General features: G+C 28.2%; 1 protein-coding gene across 1 annotated transcript in view; it reads right to left on the bottom strand.

Annotated features, from left to right (window-relative positions):
- Window positions 1-11,663: 11,663 nt before the first annotated feature.
- The window catches only part of LOC111689288 (fatty acyl-CoA reductase wat), a gene marked incomplete at its 5' end in the record, with an annotated part of 3,940 nt that continues 2,430 nt past the window's right edge, over window positions 11,664-13,173 (bottom strand). The window contains 4 exons of the mRNA XM_046947988.1: window positions 11,664-11,910; window positions 12,056-12,248; window positions 12,308-12,812; window positions 12,876-12,988. Coding sequence (XP_046803944.1) covers window positions 11,667-11,910; window positions 12,056-12,248; window positions 12,308-12,812; window positions 12,876-12,988 — 1,055 coding nt within the window. The remainder of the gene's footprint in view (window positions 11,911-12,055; window positions 12,249-12,307; window positions 12,813-12,875; window positions 12,989-13,173) is intronic.

Raw genomic sequence — 13,173 nt, 5'->3', positions numbered from 1 at the left:
TATACTAGACTATAGACTAGACTATACACTACACTATAAACTAGACTAAAGATTAGATTGTAAACTAGACCATAGACTAGACTATAGACTATATACTAGACTGTATACTAGACTATACTCTATGTTCAACTTCTTTCTATTTAATTTCCCTTTAAAAAGAAATTTTTTTAAGTTATTTTTCTTTTCTGTCCTAAACAATCAAAAGCTGTGACTTTGTCAGTTAATGCGAAACCAAACAGAATCGCTTAAAATCCACAAAATACATATTTATCACTACTTAAGTCAAGGCCCCAAGAACCACAGTGTAAATCATTAAAAATTCGTAGACAGTTGAAGGTAAGAATGAATTTGTTTGTTTTTCTTCAATGTTCTAAACCTTGCAATAGCAAAAATATGTACCGAGAACGAAAAGTAAGTTTAAGATGAAAAAAAAAAATAAAATAAAAAGTAAGAAAATATGCAAATAAAAACAAGTAGACAAAATTGTTCCCCTTTTGTTGTTGTTTTTTTTACAGAGTTTTACGTTATTTTGTCTTACAAAGTTAGACAAAACAATAATAATACTTGAAAAAGGTTCAGGGCTGGAATTTAAATGAAGGAAAATTTTTCTAAAATAGCAGCAAAAGCACCCACATTAGTGACAGTTTAAACATTAAAGTAATAAACATTAAAGCCATTAAATAAAACGAAAAAATATACAACAAAAACAATGCGGAAGACAAAGCTGACGATGAAAAGCTGTAGAGAAAAAAAAACATAAACCTGATAATGATCCACAAATATTCTTATAGAGACGGACAGACACATAGACTATTACTTGAATTGTTGTATCATTTAAATATTGTCATGGTTTTTTCATTTTTTTAATGGAAAATTTGTTGTGAAATTCTTAAAATAAGAAAAATACCTATTTAAAGACAGGTGTAAAAATAATAATGTATTTTTGTTTGTTTTTTGCTTTTAATGATTAAAACCGAGATTTAAAAATAGCTTTGTCTACCTTAAGGAGACTGAATTTAATTTTGTGTATTGAGTTGTAAAATTATATTGTGGATGATATTAATAAGTTTCTTTAGAAAAAACATACAAACATATGTAGTTAAACATTAGTATATTTAAGTATAGAGTGATGAAGAATAATGCAAACAATAGATTTCGTATATTTTTTTCTTTAATATTAAAATAAAATTTTTGTTTTAATTTAAAAATTCTATTACTTCATATAATTTTCAAAAGTACATCGTTTGCTTAAAATTTCCTTTATTTTAATGAAACCTTTTAACCATTTGGCTTTATTTTATTTGAATAATTATGTACAACTCTCTTTACACAACTTTAAACTTTTAATTCTATTTTTTTTGTGGGAGAAATTAAAAGTTTTTTCTTTAAGCTTTTCATAAATTAATTAGAAAAAGAAACCATGTATGAAATATTTAATAAATTAAAAACTGGCTTAAAGTAGGCAATGCATTTTTTTCTTTTTTTGCTAACAAATTTTTAGTTAATGTTTTCAAAAGGGCAACAGGATGTTATAAAATTTTTCAAACAAAAATAAAAAAATTTCTTGATGCAAAAAAATTGGTTTAATATTATATATAAACCTGTTTCTATACTAAAATTAAGTTTTAGTACAAAAAAAAAATTGTACTAAAATTTAATTTTAATAACAAAATTCAGTTTTTTTCAGAACAGTTACGTGGCCAAGACGATATGGAGAGGAAATCGACAATCTTTGTGATTGCCAGGCTTTTGTCGATATAAGGTCCAAATATATGATGTGGGCTTTAGATTGGACTACAGTGTGGACGTTATACTAGACCGTATTTTAGATTTTAGACTACACTATAGTCTTGACTGCAGAGTAGACTATACACTAGACTATAGGCTAGAATATAATCTATGGAGATCGGTTCATAATGGACTATATAGGTCCAAATCTTTTGGATTAGACGTTATGCCCAATATCGAATACCTCACGGAAACTGTTTGAAAAATGAAATGTTATTAAATTCCTGTTTTAGTTATACAATTTGGTTTTTGCCCTAAAATCCTGTGTTTGAACTAAATTCATTTCTTATCATTAAAACTTGATTTAGTACTAAAATCTTGTGTTTATACATTAATCAAGAAGTAGCATTACGACATGTTCAATTAATAAAATATTTTAGTACTTAAATATTGCTTAGTTCTAAAATTTTGTTTTAGTACTCAAATTTTGTTTTAGTATTAAAAACTTGTTTTAGTAAAAAATCTTGCTTTAGTACAAAAATCTTGTTTAGTACTAAAATATTGGTTGTGTACCAGAATCTTGTTTTAGAACTAAAATATTATTTTGTTCTATGATTTTGTTTAGAACCAAAATTTTGTTTTAGTACTGAAATAGACTCTGAAATCTTTTTTTTAGTTTATAAATCGCTATTTGGTACTTAAATCTTATTTTAGTATTTAAATCTTGATTTAGTACTAAAGTACTGTTTAGTACTAAAGTCTAGTTTTACTACCTATTTTAAGTTTTAATACTAAAATTTTGATTTAGTACTAAAATCTTGATTTATTACTGAAATCTCGTTTAAGTACAAACATCTTGATTTTATACTAAAATCATGTTTTAGTACGAATGGCTTGTTTTAATACTCAAATCTGAAAATACAGTTTAGTACTAAAATCTTGATAACTAACTAAAAACGTGTTTTAGTACATAAATCGTGTTTTTGTTGTTTATTTTTATAAACATTGTTCTAGTACTATAATCTTGTTTGGTAATTAAAGTCTTCATTAAGTATTTAAATCATGTTTAGTACTAAAATTTAGTTTATGTACTAAAATATTGGTTTTGTACTAAATTATGCTTGGCTACTAAAATCTTATTTATGAACTAAACTCATATTTTAGTACTGTAATCTTGTGTTATTATTGAATTCATGTTTAGTACTAAAATCTTGTCATGGTACTAAATCTTGTTATAGTACTAAAATCTTGCTATAGTTCCAAAATCAAGTTTTTATACTTAAATACTATCTTAGTACTAAAATCTTATCTTAGTACTAAAAACTTTTCATAGCACTAAGATTTTCTTCTAGTACTAAAATCTTGCTGATTAGTAATCTTTAATTAGTACTAAATTTTTATTTAGATTCTATAATTTGTTTTTTTGTTCTAAAACCTTTTATTTGTATAAAATCTTGTTTTGGGATTTCAGTATAAAAATCTTGTATTGTTTTTGTACTAAAATCTCATTGTAAAACTGACGTAGTACTAGTTGCTTAAATCTAAAACCAGATTTTAATACTCTAATCATATTATTATTAGTTCTAAAGCCTTTGACTATTATGGTACCAGGTAACTCGGAAGTAGTCGACAACGAAAGGACGAATGTAATAGCTTCAAAGATAAGAGAGCTCGATGTAGTTAACCTGAGTTAACGCTAAACTATTTGACGCAACAAAATATGAATAAAAATATGGGTGAGAGAATCCCATAAGGCAATGAAACGGTGGGTAGAACCACAAAGATCCTATGGTGTAATGAAACGGTGGGTAGAACCACAAAGATCCTATGGTGTAATCCTGATGAGAACAAGATGAGATTTAGTATGATGGTACATATTCTGAGTAGGCACACAGGATTACGATCATGTGGAGATGACAGTAAAACTCAAAAGCACTTTCTTTGCTACTGTCAGGTACTCATCGAAGTTAGATCTAAAACTTATTGGAATTACGTCCAGAAAAATAAGTTTCTGAATATTGTGAAATAATATACTCAGTGAACATTTATTTTGATTTGATGTACTATACATCAATCTACCTACCTACCTGCAAAAACACGGTTTTAGTATCTCTGACTTATTAACAATTATCTATCAACTATAAGTAATTATTCGCTGTGCCACTGTAAATAACTCTTAAGTTTACTTTATTGATGCCAACAAGAAAAACATCTTTGCGGCATCACTGGGAATTTTTTTCTTTTTTCAAAAAATCCCTTATACACACACAACCTCATATATTCATACGGAATTCAAACCGAAAGAAAGACACTTACATTTATTGAAGTATATGCGGCATTTAATAAACACACCATCTTTGCCACCTCCTAAAAGTATGTTAATGTTTTTGAAACTGCTAAAGTTAATGGCAAAAGTAATGAACACGAATACGAAATCATACACCAACCTAAACACTCTTCACCCGCTATACGGTAAACGTGAGCATTATAAATAAAAAAAAATAAAATAAAAATGTTAAAACCAAAACGTCTCGTCGGTGAACGTTTAATTTGCACCAACACAGCACAGCACTCACTCACTCACGCACGCACCAACCATGTTAAATAAACACGTATTTTTGTTTGTTGGTGTTTGTATATTAAACTCAATTGATTTTTGAACTTTTTTCGCTGTTTTTTTGGTGTGTTTTTTTCGATGTTTTGTTTTCGTAAATATTAGAGATATTTGTTTTGTTGTGTTTTTTCTTTTTCGTTAACATTCAAATAACGTCTAAACTCATGGTTTTAACGCAAACAACTAAAGGCCACAAACTTGGTGAAAAAAGAAGCATCTGTAAAAAGTTGGAATATTCAGCGTAGGTTTTATTTGTGAAACTCTCCTCTAGACCAACTTTCCTCCTCCTTTCTTTCACAGGTCGTTACTTTTAACTACGGAGTTTGTTTTTCTTATTTTTTTGCAAAACAATGAATTCGTTGAATTTTCGGTTTTTTTTTCTTAAAAGATGTCAGCAGTAGAAGAGCATTAAACTGCAACACTCACTCATCATTGGTTTTTTTTTAAGAGAACAATAATGCAGTTCTCTATTGTTTTAACTGCAAGACACATAAGTTTTTGCAGAAAATATGAAAATTTAAAATTATTTTTTTTTATAAAAATATAACAAAATTTATTTTCTGAAAAATAAAGCAATTTTGACACATTTATCACCTTTTAGTAATAGTTTTAACATTCTCTTCATATTATCGAAGGTTTTTAACATTTTATTATGTTTTTAAGAGCTGGTAATTGAATTACTTGTACTTGTTTTTAAGAGCTGCAGTTAGGGATAGGTTTGGTTTGGTTTCGTTGGGGTTTTTTTTTAAGAGCATCAATCATCATCCATTTACAAACATTCGCTTGTTGTGTAAATAACGTTCGGGCAAAAACAATAACAAAAAAAAAATTGCAATCAGGAAGTGACGAAATTTGTTATTAGATTATTTGAACACAAATTGATTTGAAGTTTTTGCAACTTTTTCTACATGATGGAACACACAAATTTGCTTTTGTAAAACACAAGAGTAACGAATGGAAGCAAAAAAAAAATGGGCAAAAAAAAAACGAGGCATGAACATAGATAAATCAAAGGTGATATTTACATGCGTATTTGTGCAGCTAAAAGTGCAAATGGGTGTGATAAAAATATTGAACAGGATGAAGGATAACAAAGAAAAAAAAACAAAACATCATCATGCACTTTAATTTCAAGTTCAATAGAAAAGAGGAGCTGAATTTTAAATTTGATTTATAGAGATTTGGTTTAAAGGAAATTATGTTTTAGTACTGTGTTTTAAAATTTAGCATTATGTTTTAAAATTTAGCATTATGTTTTAGTACAAATAACTATTTTTTAACCAAATTATTGCTTAAGATCTAAAATCTTGTTTTAGCCCCAAATATTTAGTACTAAAATCTTGTTTTTAAAATAAAATTATATTTTAGTACTAAACTCTTGTTTTTCAACTGGAATCTGGTTTAGTACTAACATGTTTTTAACTAAAATCATGTTTTGGTACTAAAATATTGAACTATTTGAAGTACAATCTTCCTCTTTTTGTACCAAAATCTTTGTTTAAGAATTAAAATCTTGTTGTAGTATTAAAAACTTGTTTGTGTCCAAAAAAATCTCTTAAGTCTTAAATCAAAGCTAAAATCTTGTTTTTATACTAAAAACTTGTTTAAGTACTAAAATGTTGTTTTTGTAGCTAAATGTTGTTGTTATAGCAAAATCGTGTTTTTGTACCAAAATTTTAGTTTTCAAACTAAAATCTTATTGTAGTACTAAAAACTAGTTTTAGTACTAAAATCATGTATAAGTACTTAAGTCCTGAGACAGAACTGAAATCTTGTTTGAAACTTAAAAATATGTTTTAAACTTGTTTTTAGTACTAAAATGTCGTTTTAGTAAGGAATCTTTATTTTTGTATCAAGTCTTATATCTTATTTTAGTACTAATGCCATGTTATGATAATAAAGTCTTATTTTTGAAACTAAAATCAGGTTTAAAATGTTGTTTTAGTATTAAATTTTTGTTTTAATACAAAGCTCGATTCAAAGCTGAAATCTTGTTTCTACACTTGAATTTTGTTTTTATAGTAAAAACTTTTATTAGTACAAAAATCTTTATTAAGTACTAAAATGTTATTTTTTTTTTGTTTTTGTACTTTAATAGCACTAAATCTTGTTTAGTACTTAAAACTAGTTTTTGAACTAATTTCTTGTTCTGTTGTTTTAGTTCGGGTTTTAGTAATAAAATCTGGACTTAGTACTAAAATCTGGTTTAAGTACTAAAGTATAGTTTTTGAACTAAAATCTTCTTTTTTTACTAGAGTAATGTTTTGGAACTACAATCTTGTTTTATACTAAAAATATGTTTTAGTACTAAAATTAAGTTTTAGTACTTAAATCTTGTTTTAGTGCTGAATCCTTGTTTTGGTACTTAAATCTTGTTAAAACACTGAAATCTTGTTTTTGTACTAAATTCTGGTTCTACTACCTAGTTTCTATACTAAAATCTAGCTTTGTTTTGTTTTTGTACTAAAATCTCGATTATATATTTGAACCTCGTTTAGTGTTAAAATCTTGTTTTAAACTCAAATCTAATTTTAGTACAAAAACCGTTTTAGTACTACAATATTGTGTTAGTATTTAAATTTGGTTTTAGTACTAAACCGTTATAATACTACAATCTAGTTATGTAACTAAATTCTTGTTTTTGCACTGAATATATGTTTTAGTACTTTAAAATTAAACTGAAATTTCGTTTTAGTTCTAAATTTTATTACAAAATCTGGTTCAGTTAAAAAATATTCTTTTACAACCAAAGTTTTGGTTTTAAAAAAAAAAAAAACCTTTGCTTTGTACTAAAAGCTTGCTTCAGTCTTGTACTAAAAACTTTTTTATATTTATATCTTGTTTCAGTACTAAAAATTAGTTAAGAACTAATTTCTTGTTTGTAACATTAAACTCTTGCTTTTGTACTACAATCTTGTCTCACAGATGAAATTTTATTTTAGTACTAAAATCTTTTTAAAGAACAGAAAATGTCTTTTAATGCTAATAATATATGTTTTAGTACTTAAATCTCGATTTCTTACTGAAACTTGGTTTAAATACTAAAATTCCGTTTGCATCCTGAAGTTCTCTTTTCACAATAAAACTAAGATAAAGTTATAAAATCATAAACAAAGACTTTATTATATCAATTACAAATTTTGTTTGTTTTTATTTTATTATTTGTAGTTATTTTGTAGTTATATTATTTAGTACAAAATTTTTTTTAATTTTTGTAATAAGCAATAGTTTTTTTCTTTCTTTTTTAATAAACAAAAAATATATATATAAAGATAATAATTTGTCATCACTTATCTAGTTTCTCCATATTAATGCAATACATTACAATTTTTCTTCAAACCACAATTTCTAAATTAAAGTCATTGTGGCACAACAGAGAAAATAAAAACCTTTATGCTACTTATATCAACTCTTAACTCCTCCAAAATTCATGTACTTAACTGTTCAAAAAAAAAACAGAACTTTTACCATATCATAGATACTACTCGTACTCAATCTAAAAGGAAAAAAATATATATTACACATACAGCAGAAGAATAGTTATCAACAAAAAAAAGTAGCAGCAGTAGTCAGCATCAGCATAAAAACGTAAAATTGTTATTCATCAGTACAACAGAAAACAGAATCATACTACAACTCGCAATCTGACAAATATAATTAAATATAACGACTCTACCAAGTGCAATGATACAATTTAAATGAATGCACAAATTAAATTAACGTAACAATTCTCTTTCAAAGTCCCAATAACCAACAGCAACAACAACAACAATAACAACATTGACAACATACATATACAGTTATACTTACTCAAACATAAACATACTCACACTCTCAAAAAACGCCTGCATTATTATGAATATGTACAAACAGTTATACAAACATACACATGCAGTATGTATGTACATTAGAGGGGCCCAAAAAATATAAAATTTTCAACTTTCAATCGTTTTACGCCAACGAATTCTAATTATAAGATAGCGCTAAATATAACACCAGTTAGTTTAAGATACTACTGTTCCAAAAAAAAAAAAAAAAAATTATTTTGTTTGGACCCATCTAATGTATATACATAGTTGTAAAATAGCAACACGACTCTTAAATAAATAACAAAAATTCTCTTTAGAATTCTCCTGCCAGCCATATAAAATACTATTTTAGTTCTATTTTGTCTTGTTGATGTTGTTGCTATTTTTGATTATATTTTCTTTTGCATCCCAATATAAAGAAAAAAAAAAGAAATAGTTCCGTCGCATTTTTACTACTTCGTCCTTTGATGAGAGTAGGATTGTGAAGAGGATGTTGGTAAGGAGAAACCTGAAACAAATTCTCATCATGTCAATAGTAGTTATTACTCAAATTGTTATTTTACGTTGTTGTAGTTGTTGTTGTTTTAGTTATTACAATTGTTCACCACTGAAAATGCAAATAGTACCAAAAGTACAATTCAGAATAAATAACATAAGCCAACAATGACAGTTAAGAGTACAAATCTAGTCTATAGTGTAGTTCATAGTCTAGTCCATCGTCTAGTCTATAGTCTAGTCTATAGTCTAGTCTATAGTCTAGTCTATAGTCTAGTCTATAGTCTAGTCTATAGTCTAGTCTATAGTCTAGTCTATAGTCTAGTCTATAGTCTAGTCTATAGTCTAGTCTATAGTCTAGTCTATAGACTAGTCAATATACTAATCCATAGTCTAGTCTATAGCTTATACTCTACATAATCAAGTATGGTATAGTATATTCCATTTTATGGACTAGTATATGGGTCTATTCTGTACTTTTATCAATCATATAAGTATTCTCTTAGCTTGTAAGCTAACTAACGTCTAGAAGCTATATGGAGTTATTGCTATTTGGTTTGCCTGATGTGTTCACAAATATTGGCGCTCTTTTTTGTTGCGCAAGTACTTTAATTGAGAGCATTTTGATGTCATAATTCTTGAGTGTAGCTTTAGGGACGCTTAAATTACTTCAATCAACAATGTGCAGTGATTGACAAACCGTTTTTATATTTATATATATATGTATGTATCTTTCTTGCCTTTTCTCATATCCTTTATCCATTTAAATATGCATACAATTTGTTGTTGTAATTTTTCTATATGATTTTTTCTGTAACTTTTACTCTATTGTTATGAGTTTTAGGTTGATTTTGTTTTTTTTGCTATTTTTTTTTTGTTGTCGTTAAGGGTATTGTGATTTTGCTTTGGGTTTTTTTATATTTTTTATGAATGTATGATTAAAGGGGCTTCAATAATAAAATCCGTATAGATGTATGAATGTGTAAGTGTGGGTGTTTGTATCTGTGTAATAATTCCCCCTTTACCTTCATAAAGTGCATTAAATTTGTTGTTTGTTTTTCTATTTTTGTTCCCTTTTGCTTTCAATTTCATTTAGTTGCCTTGTTTTTTTTTTTTTTTTTTTTTTTGTTACTTTTTGTTTGTGGTTGTTGATGTTGTTTGTTTGTTAGAGCACTTGTGTGAGTGTGTTTGTTTGTGTGAAATTTTACTATTGCGGTAAACAGAAAAATGTTAAACTTGGGATTTGAAATTATTAAAAAAGCAACAAAAACGAAAACAACTACAAAATATTAGAACTTCGGTACTTGTTTGGCATCATCAGGACTGCAGTGATGGTAGAGGTAGTCGTACGTTTCTGTGTGCGTTCATAAGTGTGTATGTAAAAGTTGATGGTACTAAAAACATGTTGGAGTACTTTCTATATTTTACTTTATTCCATGATGATACTACAAGTGTTGTTTTTTTTTTTTTTTTGTGCTGTTCTTAAATCATTTATAACGAAGGCAGTGTACAATCAAATTAAAAAATATTCTTAAAGAAAACATTGAATTTTATTTAAAGGATGAAAACTTTAGGTCTAGTTCATAGACTTGTTCTATGCAACGTGTTGCAAAAACTTTTACAATTTCTAAAATCCTTTTCATTCCGCCCTCCTATCGGAATATATAGTATCTTTACCATTATTCTGTGTTGGCAAGTTATTTACTTTAATAGTGGTTTTGCTAGATCTATGTATGTGTGTATTTCTATCTGTAAACTTCTTTATTAGTGTTCGTGAAAAAAAAGAGAAATTTTATGAGGTTGTTTTTCTGTTTTTATTATTTCGGCATTTCAAGCAGTTTATAAAATTCATTAAGTATTTTTTTTCAGTTTTTTGTTTTGCTATATTTTTTGATAAAGTTAAAATGAATAGGATTTTAAATAATTAATAAAAAAAGAGGACTAGAGTTTTCAGCAGAGATTGAAAATCAATTGAATGTTAAAGAGAAAACTTGTGGAACATTTTAATGAATTTAATAAGAAAATTTTGACATCAACAAAAGTGAAAGTTTTAGTGAAATAGAAACTTTTCATTACAGTTTGTGGCTTTATTTACCGATCTTAGTGAAGAATGAGAAAATAATAAAATAATATTTATCAAAAATATGAATGTTTAGGTCGAAGATCAAACGACATTTCGTTTCATCAATTATCGTTACTTAATACATACAACAGACGAATGAGCAATATTTCTAAAGAGTAAAAATATAAATAGTAATCATACGTACTGGTATCTAAACTAATATGTACATATTTCAGTTTAGTACAGTTTTATTTCAATTCCAGTGCAATTCTAGTTCAGTTCTAGTTCACTTCTTGTTCAGTTCTAATTCGGTTCTAGTTCAGTTCTAGTTCAGTTCTAGTTCAGTTCTAGTTCAGTTCTAGTTCAGTTCTAGTTCAGTTCTAGTTCAGTTCTAGTTCAGTTCTAGTTCAGTTCTAGTTCAGTTCTAGTTCAGTTCTAGTTCAGTTCTAGTTCAGTTCTAGTTCAGTTCTAGTTCAGTTCTAGTTCAGTTCTAGTTCAGTTCTAGTTCAGTTCTAGTTCAGTTCTAGTTCAGTTTTAGTTCAGTTCAGTTCTTGTTCAGTTCTAGTTCAGTTCTAGTTCTGATCTAGTTCAGTTCTAGTTTAGTTTAGGTACTTTGCACTCCTAATAAAATCATTCCAAGTAATTTTTTACTAAACACAATTCACCAGTCAATTTGACTACGCGTTGTATCCATTTATTACCCCCTCAGACTGATATTTTTCATTGATAAGTTTTTCCCTTCACGAAAAAATGTTTAATCTCTAGTGTAAACAAATGTGTTTTAGCGCTTATGTGTGAGTGTGTTTGTGTAAATACATCTTTGTCTGTCTACAGATGTGGAGCCTGCATATGAGTCTCTATTGCATACGTGTCACATCGCATACATTTGTGTAACAATGACTCCTCATACATACATACATTCATTCATTTGTTTTCATACACAAGTCAGAATCATACATTACCTGGGCTTTTTACCAATCACCAGCATTAACATGTCCATAAAGAGGGCGGGTAATGTATGATAGAAAAATGCCAATATATAAAATTGAAATTTTGTGGGAACAATCGTAAAACGTGGATACCAAATCGATTTGCGTAACGGCAAGCTTTTACCACATTCCGTACCAAATGTAATGTATTCACGCCATGTTGACATATTGTTGGCATCCGGTACATAATTATAAATGGGTGGGTTGTCATAACTGTAAAATGCCATCAATAACAATTGCAAAAAAGGATAACAGCAAAAACAACAAAAAAATATAGATATATGAATTTAAATTTATCAATTGTAAAGGAATTTGTGGCAGGCCACAAACAATTCAGACACAAAAAAGCAACACATACGTATTTCTAGCAATATCCCAGGCACTAGTTAACAAGGCATTGACACACAAATCCACAGGCACTAATTGGGCCTTATTGTCCACATTACCGCTAAACACACGTAAAACGCCCGAACCTACGCCCACAATAATGCCGCAGGGACCATACATGTTGTCTATCCATCCGGTAATGGGTTCACGATAGGTAGTTATAACTACAAATAAAGTCCAACAATTATAAATGTCCTTTAGGCAAATATCATTGTCTACTCACCTATACCCGGACGAAATATGGTAACTGGCAAATTTCCTGCATAGTTTTGTACCACATCCTCAGCCAATACTTTTGTAAATGTGTATGTATTCGGGTAGCCCTTAATAATGGTGGGCGTCAGCAAGTTCAAAGTCTGTTCGTCCAAACACTCACTCAATTTGCAGGCATTATCACCTGACAAAGGGGAATTATAGAATTTCTCTTGTATATAACGACGATTACAATGGGCAAATGCTGTGGACACATGCACCACTGCCTTAAGGTGCACAATTTCCTTGGACAATCTTAAAATTTCCTTTGTACCATTGACATTAATGGCAATGGCCATTTTTAGTTTCTCATCAAAACGTACTGTAGCAGCACCATGAATGACAATATTCACATTGTCTTTGAGCAACTCACGATCTTCTGTGCTGATGCCCAAACCCAACTGTGAAACATCTCCTGAAATAAGTGTGATTTTTTCTCGATATTGTGGATTGACTTTTTTCAAGCGTTCAAAAACCTATGAGATATAGAGAGAGAAATTAGTTTTAAAAGTTTTTTAGTATAAAAAAAATAATCTTACAGGATCATTGAATAGATCATCTAGACGAGATTGTACATCTTTTCCCTTTTTCGTACGTATCAGCAAAAATATTTGACCAACATCGGTGACACGCAATAGTTTTTCAATTATAACTGTAAATTTAAGATAAAGATAAATGTATTAATAAACAAGATTTGAATGGTTTTTTATGAATTGAACTAGAACATCTCTAGAACAGAACTAGAACAGAACTAGAACAGAACTAGAACAGAACAGAACTAGAACAGAACTAGAACAGAACTAGAACAGAACTAGAACAGAACTAGAACAGAACTAG

Source organism: Lucilia cuprina, chromosome 4, assembly GCF_022045245.1.
Source record: "Lucilia cuprina isolate Lc7/37 chromosome 4, ASM2204524v1, whole genome shotgun sequence".
In the NCBI taxonomy this organism is placed as follows: domain Eukaryota; kingdom Metazoa; phylum Arthropoda; class Insecta; order Diptera; family Calliphoridae; genus Lucilia; species Lucilia cuprina.
This window is presented reverse-complemented; position numbering and strand designations above follow the sequence as displayed.